Source organism: Mustela putorius, unplaced genomic scaffold (assembly GCF_011764305.1).
Source record: "Mustela putorius furo isolate JIRA1106 unplaced genomic scaffold, ASM1176430v1.1 tig00000813_pilon_pilon_pilon, whole genome shotgun sequence".
In the NCBI taxonomy this organism is placed as follows: Eukaryota; Metazoa; Chordata; class Mammalia; order Carnivora; family Mustelidae; genus Mustela; species Mustela putorius.
Genome location: NW_025421485.1, coordinates 4,127,472 through 4,146,306, shown reverse-complemented (window position 1 = coordinate 4,146,306; position 18,835 = coordinate 4,127,472). Strand labels below are relative to the sequence as shown.

Genomic DNA, 18,835 nt, shown 5'->3' with positions numbered 1-18,835 from the left:
CCTTCCCAGGCTCTCCTCCTGACCTCTGCCCATTGTGTGCTCTCTCCCATTGTGTGGCCCACTGCCGCCCGTTCATGGGCCACAGCAGGAGGCACTTGGTAGGGAGGAAGAGCAGAGGCTTTGGGGCTGCACAGACGCGGGCCCATTCACCCCTTGGCACTGCCACCGCATGTGACCTTGGATAGGTCAGAGAAAGCTGGTTGGAGCCTCAGCTTCTTCATTTCTGGTTGATGCTGATGAAACTCTCTCGGGGAGCTGGTGAGGCTTCTAGAGACATGCAGGTGGGCGCCCGGTGTGGCTCTCAGCGCGAGGTGGGCACGGGCTGGGGTGTCGGTCCTTGGGGCAGACACCCCGATCCCAGAGCTGCTGCACCTTCCTGGGCATCTGGGCTGATCCTCTGTGGGCTTGGCTGGTCTCACGTGGTCACTTCAGGCTCAGGGACACGCTGTCTCCCTCCGTGGCCGTCCTCAGCGCCTCTTCCTGAATCCCAGAGTCGTCTCTGTTCCTAGCTCGGCTCTTGGCGCTCACTGTGCTCCCGTCTCCTCACTGGCTTACAGCGACCCCAGGACCTGTGTGTCTGTCTGTGCTGCCTGCGGCTTTGTTTCCACTTGCCGCCCCCCCCCCCCCCCCGTTGGCCTTGAGAGCTCCTACTTGGTCGTCAGCACCCAGCCCTCCTGCGAGGACTCCCCCGAACCGCCCTCTCCTTCCCTGGGAGATTTTTCTCCCTTGGGGCTTCCCCCGCACTTGGTCTCTGCCTCCACGATGGCACCCATCAGGCCGGATTATTCAGCTGCGTTGCTGCACCTGTTTTCCTGCCAGACTGTGAATGACTCAGGTGACGAGGTCTTGGTCATCTTTGTAATTGCTCCAGGGATGAGCTCAGGACTAAGCACAGGGCACGGCGTGGAGGGGGAGCTTAATTCATTGACTAATCCAGTGCTCACTGGTTTCTCTACATTCAAGGTTGTCCAGAGCACCTGGCCCAGGTGGCACATGGTGGACTCTTAGCAAGAATGAGTAAGTAGCTGCAGGGCGCCTGGGGGCCTCAGTGCATTAAGCATCTGCCTTTGGCTCAGGTCGTGATCCCAGGGTCCTGCGATCGAGTCCCGCATCGGGCTCCCTGCTTGGTGGGGAGCCTGCTTCTCCCTCTTCCTGCCTCTCCCCAGCTTGTGCTCTCACGCTCTCTTTCTGACAAAAAAATAAACAAAATCTTAAAAAAAAAAAAGCGAGTAACTGCATCATACCTTTAGTTACACCATGTGCTTGGATGTCGTAGTAGTAATAAAAATAATGATAATAATAATAAAATACGGCATTTATTGAATGCATAGCATATAAAGGTTTCTGTGCTCAGTGGTTTAACTTCATCCATATTCCACTCTCATAATTACCGTACATTCTGATCTTCATTTTACAGCTGAAAAACCTGAAGGACATAAAAGGTAAATGACTAGATTTAAAAAAAAAAAAAAAATCCGGGCCACACCTGTCGTTTGTGAGGGTCTAGGATTTGAGCTCAAGCCTGTCAGCTTCGAGAGTCTGTATTGTGGTCCCCGTATCACTCCTCAGGGCACCCGGGGCTGATGTGGCTGTCTGCTTTCGTCAGCGGCTTTGCTAAAGCTGTTCCTTAACCATTTTGGGTAACATCCCCCTCCCTCACCTCTAGCCCCCTGACCCCGGGGCGTCAAGGCCTTGAGGTTCTCAGGGGCTGTTTCTGCTGCGTTTCATTCTCTGGTCTTGCGGCATCAGGATGACCAGTGTTTTCAGGGCACCCAAGAGCTGTTTGGCTCCGGTATTGTAAGACGCACAGACACAGAGGTGACAAGCATGAGGGGAGAATTTGAGGATAGTCCCAGAGCCCTCGAGCAGGAAGGGTGACACTCTGCACACAGGGCCACCTGTGGAAGCCCCAGGGGGGTGAAGAAGCAGAGAGAGGAGGGAGAAAAATGTAGGCAGGAGCCTTTCTGTGGTTTCCAAGGGAAGGAATGGGCAGGCCGCGTGAGTGGACGTAGGACTGGCCAGCGTGAGTGATTTTTGCAGGCTCTGGGCCTTCGGGCTGTTTCCGGTGGTCTGGAAGCTGGCCCTGCCGTGATCGGGGCAGGTGGCTGGCCACCGAGGGGGTGAGCGGTTGGGGTGGTTGCATTATGGGCTCTGGGTTGGTTGGTTTGCGTGGGAAAGGCTTTCTCATAAATGTCATCAAGCTCTGGGACCCAAAGAAGCCGGTCGTGGAGAGCTGGATTTTAACCGAGTCACTAGTTAAGAGTTTTTAAATTTTATTTTATTTTTAAGATTTATTTATTTCAGAGAGAGAGAGAGAGAGCGAGAGCGTGTGCGCGTGCACACATGAGTGGGGGGGAGGGGCCGGGGGAGAGGAAGAGGGAGACAACGTCAAGCCGACTCTCTGTTGAGCCACTGTGGGGCTCCATCTCGTCACCCTGAGATCACGACCTGAGGCAAAACCAAGCGTCAGATGCTGAGCCCACGGCACCTGCCCCCCAGGTGCTCCCGGAGGATTTATATTCTTAAGAAAATAAATACATACTGTGCTGAGAAGCTCTGAAGGAAGATGGACAGGTGCGTTTTCCAGGACACTTTACGGGGTGTGCTCAAAGTCTGGCGTCACAGACCATACCCTGGATGCCCAGGAGAACACAGAACGTCAGAGCAGGAAGGGGACATACTCTGTCCACTCCAGCCCCTCATGGTACACACAGGGATACTGAGGCCAATGGAAGAGGCCAAACGGGTCTTGGTCATGCAGTTGGGATCCCGTAGTCCTGGGTCCTTGCCACTGCAGGCCTGTAATCCAGGCGGTTCCCCCATTGGGGCCCCCGGGGCTGAGCACCCTTTGGAGCTAGGTGTACTTCTGGGTCAGATGTCCGGAGGACACTAGGCCTGGGACGGGGCAGCCACTGCTGGTCAGTGGTGAGGTCTGGGGGGGCTCAGCTCTCACACACGTGGCCAGGAGGACGTGCCAGGAACAGGGGAAAGCTTCCCCTTAGTGGTCGAAGACATGAAGCCACCGGAGAGCCGCTGGGACCAACACCACCTTCCTCTTTCCTTTAGGAAAAGTACAAAAATCAGGCTGTGCATAGCCCCTGGCCACACCAGTAGCCTGAAATGTGGATAGAGTGAGTCATGGCTTTGAAGTCAGTCAAAGCTGGGTCACATCCCAGCTTACATACCCCTGTTTGCCGGCTCTGTGACCCTGACTAAGTCCCTTGAACTTCTGAGTTCCAGAGTCTTCACGTGTCTATGGAGAAAATCATACTTTTATTCTTCCATTCAGCAAGTGTTTATTGAATAGCTACTATGTGCCAGACACTGCTGGGGATACAACAATAAGGACAACAGGCACTGTCCCTTATGGAGGAAGCTGTTGTCAGCTGAACAGTTAAGCAAAGGAACGTAACTTTGCTAACTGTGGTAAATGTTACAGAGGAGTGATAGGGCACTGTGAGGGGGTGCAGTTATGGTGTGACCAAGTTGAGGCGGCCAGGGACATCCTCTCTGAGGTGACACTTGGCTGTTGTATGGTCTGGCAATGAGTAGTAGCTAACCAGCTGAAATGTGTCTCAGGCAGAGGAAATGGTATGTGCAAAGGCCCTGTGGCTGGAGGGAGTGGGTTGAATAGGAGGCATTAAAAGGCCAGTGTGACTGGGTCAGAGAGATCACAAGGAGCAAGTGGGAGATGAGACTGGACAGGTGGGTGGGAAATTTGTTCACTGAGTTAAGGAAGGGTTTGAAGCATTGTATACATTTTAGGTATTTACTTAAATTACTTTAAGGGACACAATCAGATTGCCAACAAGATGACCATGGTGGTAGCATGGAGATCGAACGGCTGGATTACAAACAGAGATGTGGGTGACCCCATTAGGAGGCTGTGCCTGGCAGAATAATAGTGGTCCCTTGAAGATATCCATGTCCTAAGCCTTGGAACCGTGAATCTATTATTTACATGGAGAAAAAGAACTAAGGTTGCAGATGGAATCAAGGTTACTCAACACTGACCTTAAAATAGGGAGATTATCCTGGATGATCCAAGAAGGCACAGTATAATCCCATGAGCTCAGAGAGTGGGTCAGAGACCGGGACTTTGGAAGCACTTGACATGCCCTTGCTACTCTGGAGGTAGAGGAAGTATTCTTTCCCTCACTTTGTCATTGAAGAAAAGGAATTTTGAAGACATGAAGTGATCTACTCCAATATCCAGGGCTTAGATCCAATTCCCTTGGCTACAGACACTCTTAGCATTTCTGGGGGATCTGGGGAACTCAGCGGGGTTCAGGGGGACCCAGGTTGGGGCTTGGCTTAGTCTAATTTCGGCCCCACCTGTAGTGTCTTCCACTTCATCCTCCCCCAACCAGAACAAACTGACCCTTACCATCTTTTACTTCAAGTTGTATTGAGCAAGAAAAGGAGATTTTGTCACTGGAATTATGATGTAGGAGGACATGCACATTTAGACCGACAGGATTTTGGAGATAAAAAAGGAGTCATTTAGTGCAACTTCATCTTCTGCCTGCTGGAAAAATTGAGACCCAGAGAAGGGAATTATCTCACCCAAGCCTACCTGACCTCCCCCCCCCCCCCCCCCGCAAGTGAGAAACAGAACTAAAGTCGGAATTGCCTGATCCCAGAGAAATCATCCTTCTGTTGTATCCTGGATGGGCCCCTGTGTTCCTGGAAACTTCAGTTGGAGTTTGAATGAATTTTCCTATAAAAGTAGGCTTTCTTCACGGAACTTGGTCCCCTTATGACTCTAGCTGTAAGGTGAGCTGTGGATTCTTCTGCCTTCAGGAAAAGTGAACTCACTTGGATAGAACCATTTCAGGATGAAAATGTTATTCTTTACTCCAAAGCAAGTTTGCAAATGAACTTCAGCGTGCTCCGTCTGTAAACTGGGAGCAGCTGGAGCCATCGCTGTGGACTCTCCCCCTGGTAACCGAGAAGCATTTCTATCTGAAGCCTCTCTCCCTTTCCGCTCTGAGCTTGTGGGAGCCTACTGTCCAAATGCTTGTCCATCAGTGCAAGTACCTCTGGAGCCACATAGAGCTGAAGTTGAACTTGGGCCCGGGTCCCACGTGTGTGAACTCGGGCGAGTGGTGGGCTATGGGTGAAGCCATGAGCTAGGACCTGGATCTCGCTCTTCACAAAGATGTGGCTTCTCTGAATACGTGCAGGTCACTTCCAAGGACACTTCTGAGTAGACTCTCCTGGCAGCCCTGGGGGAGGTAGCCCCATGTCGGTACTTTCTTGTTTTCTTTTTTTTTTTTTTAAGGATTTTAATTATTTATTTAAGAGAGAAAGAGAGAGTGAGCTAGAAGGAGAGGGAGAGAGGATGTGAAGCAGACTCCGTGCCGAGTGCAGAGCCTGACGTGGGGCTCGGTCTCCTGACCTGAGATCACGACCTGAGTCAAAATCAGGAGTTGGACATTCAACCAACTGAGCCACCCGGGCACCCCCACGTTGGCTCTTTAGAAGAGGAAACTTCCCGTGTGATTCCACTCTAAGTAGCAGAGGCCCCAACCACGCCATGACCAATCTTTATGGTTCTCTTTCGAGTGCTCAATACTCTGTATCCATCAGTGTGGTCACACAAGCAAGCAACACACCCCAGCATAAAGTGAAAGACAGCAGGAAAGTGTCTTCCTATTTTCCATCTGTTCATCTGTCCACACTTAACTGTGTTCATTCCCCAAGCGTTTTCCCATTTTTCTTCATCTATTTGTCTACCTATTTAATCTTTTTTTTTTTTTTTTTTTTTTTTTTTACCTATTTAATCTTTGAGTCACGTAGATGACTTCTTTTGTTGTACATAACTATGGACACGGGATGGTTCGAAACACAACAGGATCTTTGTCCATAGGCTCAGACTACTATAACAAGAACTGGCTGTGTGCCTTGCACGACAGACATTTATTTCTTAGAGCTCTGGAAGGCTGGTTGTCCAAGATCGGGTTGCCAGTGGGATTGGGTTTTGTTGGGAGCCCATTTCTTGGCTTGTAGACCACCACCTTCCTGATGTGTGCTCACACATTGGAGAGACATCTCTCTGCTGTCTCTTCTTTGAAGGCACTGACCCCCTTCACAAGGGTTCTACCCTGATAACCTTATTACATGGCATTATCTCTTGATTCTTTTTTCAGCTCTGGGGTAACCATTTTATTGTTTTCCTCTCTTTATAGATGAGAATACTGAGGTTTACAAAGGTAGAATTCCATGCTGAAGACCACGCAGCTCTTAGGGGAAGAACAGGGGTTCAAACCCAAGTTTATTTCCAGCGTCTATGACTGCTCCCTGCTTGGTGTGTGGGCTCTGGAGGCTGGGCTTCAAATTCTGTGTTAAGAATTTTGAATGACAATGGACAAATCGTTGTGGGGTGGAGTGGGATTATTTTCTTCTTGATTTCGAGAGAAATTCTTGTTGCAATACACAAGTTCACCATTCTGGTGTTCTTGTTTTTCTGTTTAATCTCTGAAATCAAACCAAACATTTGGAGGGTTCAGAGTTCCCCTGGCAGGAACATACATTTGGCATTTGATTTGAAACTTTATTTTTAATTGGGATCAAATGTAAGCATTGTGGATTTAAATCGCTGCTGGCCTTCCTAGCCTGCCTCGTGAATGTGAAATGAGTACAGCCATTGTACCCAGTGCGTGCTCGTGCCCCGGGAGGAATTTGAGTTGGATGGTCTAGAACATCTGTATCCAAGCCACATGATTTTTTTTTTTATAGCATGCTAATATTCCACAGGAGCTGAAATGGGGGTAGTAACTAGATTCTAAGAAGTGCTTTAGGGGCACCTGGGTGGCTCAGTGGGTTGAGCCGCTGCCTTCGGCTCAGGTCATGATCTCAGGGTCCTGGAATCGAGTCCTGCTGGCTCTCTGCTCAGCAGGGAGCCTACTTCCCTCTCTCTCTCTCTCTGCCTGCCTCTCTGTCTACTGTGATCTCTCTCTGTCAAATAAATAAATAAAATCTTAAAAAAAAAAAAAAAAAAAGAAGTGCTTTAAATGCATCATTCAGTTGAACCAGGACTGAATTAATGGCCATACCAAGCAGTTCATAGATGAACAACCTGGTCTCTGCCACTTTCCCAACAATAATTCAGACTTGGGTGGGATCCCTTGGCTCACATCTGCTGCCTTTCCAGGGCCTGTTGGAGGAAACCCTATCCAGCTTATCCCGACGTGGGTCCAGCATACTAGAACGGTCCTCCTGGAATTTATCCTTCCGGTTTTCCTCATTTGGTTAATGATAGCATCATCTACCCTGTGGCCCGGGCCGCAGACTCCAGTCGCCCTCAACATGTCTCTCTTCCCCCACCCAGCCCGTCCCCGTCCCTCACCACGCCCCGGCGGTTCCACCACGAGGAGCCGCCCTCAGCCGCCCCTTCCTCTTCAGCCCCCTCTTCCCGCCTTGGCTCACCTCCTGACCACTCTTTCCTGGAATAGCCTTTAAATTTACTCCTCGGCCCCCAATACCAGACGTCGGAATGATCTTATAAAACACGGGTGCCTTCATCCCACTCCTCTGTACCCCCCGCCGTGCCCAGAGACTGTTCTCAGACTCTGTTCTCTGGAAGCTCGGGTTCTGCAGCCAACACCAGACCTGGGGCCTCTTCCCTGATGTTAGTTCCTCTTGTGTTTATTTACATGAGGCCTCCTAAAAGATCTTGTTTGAGGAGGGCATTTTTCTGAAGAAGAAAAGGGGCCCCACTTTACCCACATCTCCTGACAATGCCCGCCGCAATGGTCCCTCCCACTGTTCTCCGGTCACGGTCATGGGGCCCTCTGTGCTGTGCTCCAAATACACATGTGATGCCTTTGTTTCTTTGGACACACTCTCTTTTCTGCTTGGAAAGGTCCCTCTCCCTCCTCTTCTCCCTGAGAGCTTCATCCTTCAGAAGCAGCTTAGACATCCCCTTCTGTGGACGGCACAGAATGCCTTGTACTCCCTGCCGGAAAGCCGCTGGCTCCCTCCTGTGCTCCCAGGTGGCCTCGGGCATGTCTCAGAGGTCGTCCGGGGAATGACAGACTTGTCTACCTGTCTTCCTGCCCAACCCCGCTCGGCTGTGAGTGACTCAAGGGCAGACTTTGCATTTCCCCAACTATGCTTTCCCACTACCCCCCTGAGCACCTGATCCCTGAGAGAGAAACTCAGTAAATGGTGATACAAAGTAACAAGTTAACTAATCACCAGCATGGGCTGGAAAAGCCACACGTGTCCAATGTGCAGCAGGTAGGGCAACAGGCCAAGGGGGTGACGGGACGAGGGAAACAGGCACAGGGGGCTTCAAAGTTTGTCCCTTCTGGGCTGCCGTGGCTGAACCTGGAACATACATGTTTTTGAGTATAACTTAGGGAGAATTTGAGACCTACAAAAACTCAGCATGTCCCTGGCTACACCAGCGTGTGACTGGCATTCCGGGGGCTCGACCTAGGGCACCTGTAGGAAAAGCAATGGCGCGGTCCCCCCCGGCTCGGGGTGGGGGCCACACCAGCAGTCTGACTGGCTCATCTGCATGCTGGGCTCTGCCCTTCCCCGAATGGACTCCGTCAATGCTCACACCGCGCCTGTCATCTCTGGGGTGGCTGTTACACCCATTTTGCAGCTAAGAAAACAAGCCTTGTGCAGCCACAGCTAAGAAGCTGTTGAGGCCGCACTAGAAGGCATGACTTCTGACTCCAAGTCCCATGGTTTTGGCAGCGTGTGCCTTGGGAAGGAGAGAAGTGGAGGTGGGCAGGGATGGGGGCAGGGCCGATTTATGACTTCGTATTGTGTCCCGTGTAACCCAGGCCTCACACCCTCCATAAACACGCTCAGAGAAAACTCAGCACGTCGTCTTCTTATTTAATTTCTTTTCTTTGAGCTATAAATATGCACCACACAGTCCTCCGTGTTCGAGGGTACGGCCTAGTTGGGGTGTCCTCTCTTCACAAGGTTGTGTGCTGTCCTGACGACTGTCTGTTTCCACAACATTTCCATTCATTAATTTCTCCTGTTTTTCTTTTTCAGATTCCAATGATGAGGGACCCTGGCTGGATTAGAAACGTGTGGCCTTCGAACATTAATGTGAGTGATGTTGCCGTGAACGTACCGCTTGACCTTTACATTTCCAGGGGGGGAGCAAGGGCTCTGACGAAGCCTGGGTTCTGCTGTGGATATAAGCCATCTCCCACCCAGGACCCCGCCCCTCCCCCATGCTGGCTGAATTGGCTCGAGGCTCTTCCTTAAGGCTTGAGGAGCCCAGGATGAGCTAAGAACATTTTGGCTAATTTCTAACCCCTTCTCCCTGGAGCCTTACTCCCCCAGGCACAGAAATGATTTTGCTGCCTCCCAGATTTGAAAAGCTTTCCATGGCTCCCTCGTGTCCACAGGAAAAGGTTCATATTGGTACCCAAGTATTTGCTGGTTGCCCCTGGTGGACCGCCCTTACAGGGCTGTGGTCGAATGTACCTAACAAAAGCCCCCACGGCTCTCAAATCCCTTCTGCAGACTCTGCTTCCTCCTCCTACGCACTTTGGTTCCTTTGTCCTATGTCAGTCCCCCTGCCCAGTGTGGTCCACAAGCCTTGGGCCAGGCCCTGCTGATGTTTCCTATGACCGTATTTAGTGCTTTGCAGACCACGGACCCTTCCTTTGGGAACTCCTGAGACTCCATGTCCCGCAGATTGAGGGCCAGCGCCGTCCTCCGCCCCTTGCCCATTCTGGCTTCTGGACTCGTCCTGGATATGGCCCTCGGAGCCTCCGTGGCTGGGGGTGGGGTGGGGGAGATTCTGCTGCAGCACTTGGGCAGTGGGGCCACGCTTCATCTCCAGTTTCTGTCTCGTAGTGTCCTCACCTTGCCCCGGAACTGTACCTTAGGCTTCAGCAACATCATACGACCAGCTGTATACCTCCGTGGGTCTTAAACCTGAGCTCTTTTCCTGCGGAGGATGGACTTATGGAGATAAGTTAGGGGGTGGTGAGGCTCAAGGAAAGGCTTTTGGAATGATCTGGAGAGGAAGAGAGAAAGCCTGAACACTCATTTGTCCCTCTGTGGGCTGTCCTAAGCCTTGGAGATCAGAGTGAGGGTGGCATATAGTCTCTGCTCTCAAAGAGCTCCCAGTCTGGCGAGCCTGGAGAGCCAGGAAAAGAATGCGGAACAGAGGATTTGCCGGGGATTCGAGAGGCCGGGCGTGGTGCTGGCCAGAGGGAGAGGTTCTCCCGGGAGATGATTCCACAGGCTTCAGTTGAATGAGTGAGGAAGGCAGCTGAGGGAGGCCTTGTCCCAGGGACTCAGTGAGGAGCAGGTCTGTTTCCGAGGGGATTGGCAGGGACGGGGCCCAATCAGAGGCCAGGAATCTGGACCAGCAGGCGGTTAGTGGCAGTTAAGGCCGGAGCGAGGGGAGCCCCCCACCAAGGAGGAGAGTGGAGGTGGGAAGTCCCGGTGAGTGAGCCTCTCCTCCTGGCCGTGGGCTTGCAGGCTGGTGGTCATGAGGCAGTGAGGCTGCTTCCCAGGGTCGAGTCCCCATTCTGTAGCCTGGGGGTAGGAGCCCATGGCCACCAGGTTTCCAGCCCCAGCCTCTGGCCATGCATGGTGCAGTGGCTACAGTGTACAAGAAAGGGAGGCCAGGAGGGGGGATAAGCGGGGCTTCTCCCGCACACCCTACTCTGCCCCTCGCACGGCTCATCTAGAAACACGATCAGAAGCAATGGACAGGAGATGCCAAGTAGGAAGTTTCTGTCTCGAGGGTGGAGTGACAGGAAGTCTTGACTGTCTAAGGCAGGAGAACTGGATTAGGAGGACACGTCCTGGCCCGGGCCCCTGAGCCCTGCCACTTAAGAGTATGTGTGTCACCGAGCACGTTTGCTTGCTTCTCTGAGCTTCAGCGCCTCGTGCGCACATGGGGGTTCATGGAATTGTGAGCGTAAGGTGCTTGCCGTCCGGCACAAGGCATCATGCAGAAGAGAAGCGGGGTTTGGAACTCAGCTCGGATGGGTGGAGAATTTAGAAGCAATTCATAAAAAAAGGCTTCCAAGACAAAGCTGAGTCTTGTGCAGAGTCTTGAAAGAGCTGTAAGTTAGCCAGGCCTGGAGCTGTTCTAGAATAACACTCTGAGTCCAGGCACCTGAGGCTTGTGGCAGGACCAGGTGAGTAGCAGGAGATGACAGTGGAGGAGAGCAGGAAGCAGGGGCGCTGATGGCACGGATGGGGGGGCTGCGTCTACCTTCCTGAGGACCTTAGACTTTACTCTAGTGGTAATGGTAATGGGGATGGGTGGCCTGGAAAGTCCTAAAGCAGGTGACGCCCCCTCAGATCTGTCATGGGGTGGGATTGGAGGCAGGGAGACCAGTCAGGAGTTCACGTCGGCCTCCTTGAGGATGAAGTGTTTGAGGACCGTCTGGAGGTGTCCAGGAGGTAGTTGGATGTAAGGCCTGGAGCCGGGGGCAAGGTCTGAACTGGAAATACTGAACTGTGTATGGCTGCCGTCTCCAAGGGGAAGCTCTCTACGTCTGCCCTGTCTCTGAAGCTCTGGCTCCGTTCTCATTGCTATGCAGATGGGCTGGGTACCCAGGAGTCGGTGATGAGTGTGTCATGGTTTTGCTTTTCGTTCCAGGGCTCACCAGTCATTAGACGAAGTAGCAGAGTACAAAATGGCACAGTGACAATGTTTTGTGACATGTTTCATCATGGGCTTACATGTGGTTCATTAGGACAGAGAAGCCAGTGACCGATTTTTCATGGATTTCAGGGACGTCTGAGCAAAGCTTTCCCCACAAGGTCTAGCTCTCTGTTTGGATGCTGTAGCTCTGGGAAACAGAAACCCAAAGAAAAACTCATGCCCAGACCGCCCCTGCCTCCATTCCCACACATGCGTGCGTACACACACACACACACACACACACACACACACACAGATTCATTCAAGACAGACAGCCCTGAATTCCGGAGGGACACTCAAGCAATGAAGTATTCACCCAAGCTCCTTAACCCATGTTGCTTTGGGAGGGGAGAGAATGTGCTGAGCTGTTTTACGTGGAGCCTGGCACATCTTTCCTGCTGTGCTCCTAATGACCTGCACTTGCGTGGAAAAGCCTCCCTCTTGGCCAGCCAGTGCTTGGATTGCAACATTTCTTGTAAAAGCAGCGATTCTCAGAATTCTGGGTTGTCCTGCTCTAGTTGATTGAAACTTGTTGCTTTAGGCTTGAAAAGTTTGTTTTCCTCACTGGTTTTAAGTTGCAAAAGGACTGGATTTAAAATGTAGCCTTCTTGGAAGGAGCTCGTTCTGGCAGGAGGGTGGGTGGGTGGGAAGTGATTCTGTTTAGATTTAAATTTATTTTTGAAACATTTCATCAAAGCGCTCCATGTGCCTGGCTTCTAGAAAATCGGCTGGGAAATACTAGCCGTGGTACGTAGCCACGGTCTCCTGGTCCTTCCTCTGATCCGTTTTCCCGTCCCCTTCGCACATTATCCTGGAATTCTGCTCTGCTGGAGGAGAATGTAGCTGGTTTTCGCAGAGCAGTAGGACAAATGCATTCTCCTTTCTTATACTCTGCATTTGTGTATAATCTCACCCTGTTTTAGTTGGTTCTGTGCTCAGACTCTGCCCTTCTTATATATGGAGCATTTCCTCCACGGTGTTCTTCCTGGGGCAGGTGTGTTTTTTCCCGGCGGGCTTTTCCTTGTCATGGGGAGAAACAGACGCTTCCCATTCTCTGCACCCCCTCCCCATACTGTCCTTAAGCTTTTCCCTTAGTCTGCCACTTGGAAACCCTCACATTCATTATGCTTAAGCCCTTACTTACTTAAAAATGTATCTAATGTATTCCCTAAAAAGTACATTTTAATAGGTACTTAAAATGTATTTATATTATAAATCTAAATTTTAAATTTGTATAAATGTTATTTATTTTAAAAAGTTCAAACCATTTTAAACATATCTCAAACTGTTTTAAACATATTTTGAAACAGGAACTTGCTTTAATTGGAATCTGTCTTTTCTAACTGGATGGCCATGATTTTCATATAGTCGTTGGTTTTCCTATTTAACAAATCTTTATGTGGTCCTTATGTGATGGGTTCTTGTCTAAAAGCGTTATATATGTTCCTCCTCCCGGCAGCTCTGTAAGTCGGTTCTATTACTGTCCCTGGGGGATGTGGCAGCTGTGAGGTTGAGCTGCTTGCGCAGGTCATACAGCCCATAAGGGCCGGGGTTAGGATTTGAACCCATACCTGTTAGCTCCAGAGACTGTCCATAAGCACTATAGAATGCTGCCTCCGGTAAAAGGTTCTCTGTTGAGCACTTTCAAATTCTTGTCATTGATTCCTTGCATTTAGTACCTTTGGCTGTGTCTGGCTCCCCAGACGCTCAGCCGTGTGCAGGTGCACTATTCGCCCCCCTCTCTGCGAGACTTCCCTCCTCCCACTTGCTCTTATGTCCTGCGTTGGAGCTGTGACATCAGGGGCTCTCACGAGGTCCACTGCTACCCAGACAAACATGCATTTATTTTCCCTTTACTTCCAGATGTCGCATTCAATTTCAAGGAACAGAACTCAGAAACTTACAACAGTGCAGAAAACAGGAGGGGCTTCTCCGGTGGAAAAGCTATGTAATCAGATTTGGAAGGCAGGAACGAAGGGAAAGGTGGCCTGCAGAACTAACACAGAGCAAGCTGTCCCCTGCACCACCTGGAAAGGCGACTGTGGCCCAGGGAGGGGCCACCAGCCCAGTAGAACCTCCAACAGGCGCTGGAGCCACACAGGCATCCCCCTTTTTAAAAAAGATGTTTACCCCCCACCATCGTACCTTGCACACAGTAAACGCTCAGAAATGGCTTGTTCCATGAGTATATTCTTTGTGACTTCCCTCTTGCTTGATTCTTGATAAGGCCACTGGTATTTTTAACATTAGTACCCGTGTACTTACTTTATTTTTATTAGGATATTTATTTTTGTTAGAGCTGTTTTTTTTTTTTTGTCATTTTTACTATGATGAATATATATTTGCAGCCAGGCATTATGATCCATGATATGACATTTAAGCATTCATTTAAAAATAGGTATTGCGGGGGCGCCTGGGTGGCTCAGTGGGTTAGGGCCTCTGTTTTCGGCTCGGGTCATGATCCCAGGGTCCTGGGATCGGCCCCCGCATCGGGCTCTCTGCTCAGCGGGGAGCCTGCTTCCCCCTCTCCCTCTGCCTGCCTCTTTGCCTACTTGTGATCTCTCTCTGTCAAATAAATAAATAAAATCTTTAAAAAAAATAGGTATTGCACAACTACTATGTGCCAGGCCCCGTGCTAGATACTTAAACAGAAATGGTCTTTTCCTTCCTGCAGACTCTGTCTCCTGAAGAGAGATTTTACAATAATTGCACACACAACTGGAAAATTTGAACTATAACCAACACTTCAAATAAATGATACATAGAATAGTTAGAATGTCTAGCAGGGAGAATTGATATAGTAGTGATGGGGAGGGTGGTGATGGTTGAACTAAAGTTGAAGAATGAATGGAAGGTAATCAGGTAAAGAGGGGATAGGATTCCAAGGACAGGGAGGAGCACATCCAAAGGCCCTGTGGTAGAAGGGAACAGGACAAACATAATGAAATGGAAATGGTCCAATGTGGCTTGAACTTGGACTCCATGAGAAACAGTGGAATCAGAGCAGTGGTGACACTTGATATGTAATCAGATGTTTGATGCTGGTGCTGGAGGAGCATATGTGTGCACGTGCGTGCATATGTATGTGTGTGAGGGTACATGCGTATGTGTGTTAGGGTGATGTGCCCTCATTCTGAAGCTCTCTAGCTGATCGCTCTGTCTCCTGGTCTCCCGAGCACCCCAGGGCCAGGTGGAGCATTGCCTGAGTCAGATCATGCTGCTGTGGGTTCAATGTTACAAAGCAGGGGGATAAAACTGAATGGTGTTGGCTCAGGGATGGATGCTCGTCTGCCCACCCCCACCCCTGGCCTCCATCCCTCCCTCCTATCTGAAATTCAAGAAGCTCAGAATGTCCTCTGATTCAGTTCATGAGCCCAGACCTTCACTCACACTTTCCCAGGGGAGGGAGCAGGGGGAGGAGAAAGCATTGGGCACGATGTTACCTGTTTTAAAATTCAAGTGAATTTGCATCAGTTTCTTCTTTTGAAACTATCTCAGTATCCTTTGACATGATTAGAGATGCCTAGCGGTGCCATGGGTGCTGGATGGACAGTGAAGCCTATGTGTGTTTGGGGGGGATGGACAGGCAGGGCTGCTGTATACCCATGAAGTCGCATCACAGACAGGTCAGAGCTCATGAACTTCTGTCCCCACTTCCTTGTTCTCCAATGTGGAGATTGAGGTCTTGAGGTGGCACATGCAGGGTCTCGTAAGTGACAGAGCACAGAAGGGAAACCAGGTCACTGTCCCAGAGCCGCACTCTGCCCAGGACACACTGGATTCCACAAAGAACTATGAGATTTTTTTTTTTTTTTAAATATCCTCACTGTTCTGGGAGGAAAAGATAAGAATTTCCCTCTGGGGACTTGGGATACTTACAGACAGAATCTGGGATCTGGCTCAGGGGCAGATCTGGAACTCTTCTGAGGCCAGTTTATTCTCAGGAGATTTTGTTTTTTGAGAGAGGAGAGGGGCAGAAAGAGAATTTTTTTTAAAATAATTTTTTCAGACTTTTAAATTATTATTCATTTGAGACAGATGCAGAGAAAGAGAGAGAGGACAAGCAAGGGGAGAGGCAGAGGGCGAGGGAGAAGCAGACTCCCCGCTGAGCAGAGAGCCTGACATGGGGCTCGATCCCAGACCTGGAGATCATGACCTGAGCCGAAGGCAGAGGCTTAACCATCTGAGCCACCCAGACGTCCCACAGAAAGAGACTCTTGAACAGGCTCCACGCCCACATGGAGCCTGATGTGGGGCTTGGTCTCATGACACGGAGATCATGACCTGAGCGGAAATCTAGAGTCAGACATTTAACTGACTGAGCCACCCAGGACCTCTCGGGACCCCTTTAGACATAGTTCTCTTGTCTTTCCTTTCCTCTTGGGGCAGAAGCCTCCGTGGCCTTCTCTGCTCCCAGACACCCCAGTCATCTTTGAGGGGAGCGTGTGTGTGCGAGGGAGAACAGCTAAGCCCAATCCAGTAGAATCCGAGGGCGGCGTTCCCACCGCAGCTTGCCCGTCTCCACACAGACCGCCACTCCTCTCTGTGTTGCTCTGGTGTGATACAGGGAAGCCTGAGCCAGAATTCTTTTATTTTTTTCATTAAGGTATGTGTTTTTTTTTTCACTCTATTTCTTATTAAGTTTTTAATTTTAATCCCAGTGTAGTTAATGAAAAGTGTTATATTAGTTTCAGGTGTACAATATAGTGCTCGGCAAATCTGCACGTTACTTAGTGCTCATCACAACAAGTGTCCGCCTTCATTCCCGTCACCTACTCCCCCATCCCTCCACCCGCCGCCCCTCTAGAAACCATCAGTCTGTTCTCTGTAGTTAAGAGTTTTTTCTTCGTGCGTCCCTCTCTGGTTTTTTTTGTTTTTGTTTTTTTTGCTCATCTGCTCATTTGTTTCTTAAATTCCATGTATGCATGAAATCATAAGATATTTGTCTTTCTTGGACTCACTTTTTTTCCTTATACTCTCTAGATCCATGTTGATGCAAATGGTAGGATTTTCTTCTTTTTTACGGATGAGTAATATTCCATTATGTAGACATACCACATCTTCTTTATCCATTCGTCTATCTGTGGACACTTGGCTGCTTCTGTAATTGGGCTATGGCCGATAATGCTGCTAGAAACAGAGGGGTGTCTGTATCCTCTGGAATTAGGGTTTTTGTATTTCTTTGCTAGCCTAGAATTCTCCCATTGGTTTTATAAAAGACAAAGCTGTTCTTTCTGGAAGACAGGGAGAAGGAGAGTGCTAATTCGTCGAGTCAGGGCTGGGAGAAGCAGTGGAAATTTTAGTTCAACTTGTTGCCTTATGTTTGGGAAAACTTGAACAGCCCCTTTCTGACTGGGGGTCCGGCTGGGAACTCCTGGGTTCCAGACAGCAAGGGTTGCCTGCATCGTTCTGACCTGTCTCTCTAGGTCTTTTTCATTACGATCACAAAGTCTCCGGAATCTACAGACAAATGTAATCATGTTCTTCCACGTCAGCCCTTGATATTAGGGCTCCGTTCTATCTGCATTCCTCCAGTCCCACTCCCTACACCAGGCTTTTCTGCAGGTCACACGGCTTCGGTTATTATTAAACACATGGAGAGTGGTTCAGCCTTTCCTTTCATGCTGGATCGTCTTCTTGCAAATGGGCCTGCTGCCGTCCTTATGGCCTTCAGGTCTGATGGTCACACTGATGTGGTTTTGCAGGTGTGATCTGACCCGTGGAGAAGACTAGCAAAAATTACTTCCTTTGTTTTAGGCTAAAGGACATATATCCATGCAGCCTGATATCACAGGGTTGGGAAAATGCAAAGCTATGTGATCTCATTGTCTGGAGGTTGACAGGTTGTTGTTACGGGAGCTGGAGTTTCGGGGACCGTTGAACATGCTGGCTTCAGTAACATCCCTTCTGGTCTCCATAGCCTATCGCACACGGGTGTACACTTTTGAAGAGGAGAATCACAAATTAAGAAGCAAGTGAATATTTTTTAGCCTCCAAATTTTCATAAGGAAGGGTTGACAAGATCTGGAGAAACTAGAGAAAAGACTAGTAAAATAAAATAAAATGATAAAAAGGAGAAAAGCCTAGTATTTAGTGGAAAGGATCTGTAGATCTTCTAGGTACTGCTGTTTCCGTTTGCATACTGTCACCCAGGACAGCTGAATGTGCTACATTTGCACGCTCTACTGTACGGTGCTGTGTTGAGTAATGACAAGTCAACAAAACGATGTACAAATCCCAGGCAGTTACTGGAACCTACCACCCAGCCTTTTGACATTAGAGCATTCTTTTTAGGACTCTGCAGTGACCACGAATCTATCCAAGGCAGCATGAGCTAGAGACGAAAGATAAAAAAAATTCTCTTCCTTATAAGAACTTGTTTTTCAAATGTACCTTTTCCATGGGGATTCAAAATCACCATCCGAAGATGTGGGAAGGGAATCGATGTTTCGTGTGTCTGGAAGACCGAGGGCTGGCTCCAGTTCTGGATTTGCCCAAAGAATGAGGTGGCCCGTGGTTCGTGAATGGGTATTTTGAAATTTCACCTTCTACTCTGATGCATAGCATTTGGTAGTAAGCATTCTCACCGTGCCCCAAAACTGCTTGTGAGAGGACAAGCCCACTCCATTCTTGGGCTCCCAGGGTCACATCTGAGCATACTTTATTTATTTTTTTTTTTGAAGATTTTATTTATTTATTATTTGAGAGAGGGATTGTGTGTGTGGGCCTGCAAACGAGCATGAGCAGGGGCAAGGGAGGGAGGGAAAGAGAAGGAGGGGGAGAGAATCTCAAGCAGACTCCCCACTGGGTGTCGACCCCTTCCCCCACAACGTGGGGTTCGCGCTCATGACCTGCGGTCATGACCTGAGCCGAAATCAAGAGTAGGATGCTCAAGCAATTGAGCTACCCAGGTGCCCCCTGAACAAAGACTTTAGATGTTTGTACAGAAGTAACTGTCTTTTTTTTTTAAATATTTTATTTATTTATTTGACAGAGAGAGAGAGAGATATCCCAAGTAGGCACAGAAGCAGGCAGAGAGAGAGGAGGAAGCAGGCTCCCTGCCGAGCAGAGAGCCCGATGCGGGGTTCGATTCCAGGACCCTGGGATCATGACCTGAGCTGAAAGCAGAGGCTTAACCCACTGAGTCACCCGGGCGCCCCAGTAACTGTCTTATTTTAAATGATT

At 49.6% G+C, this 18,835-nt stretch overlaps 1 protein-coding gene across 2 annotated transcripts in view; it reads left to right on the top strand.

Moving 5' to 3' along the window:
• The window catches only part of LPIN1 (lipin 1), a 125,590-nt gene that overhangs the window by 22,700 nt on the left and 84,055 nt on the right, over positions 1 to 18,835 (top strand). For both annotated transcript variants that reach the window (XM_004745813.3, XM_004745812.3), the window contains exon 2: positions 9,022 to 9,078. In XM_004745813.3, the coding sequence (XP_004745870.2) occupies positions 9,022 to 9,078 (57 nt within the window). The remainder of the gene's footprint in view (positions 1 to 9,021; positions 9,079 to 18,835) is intronic.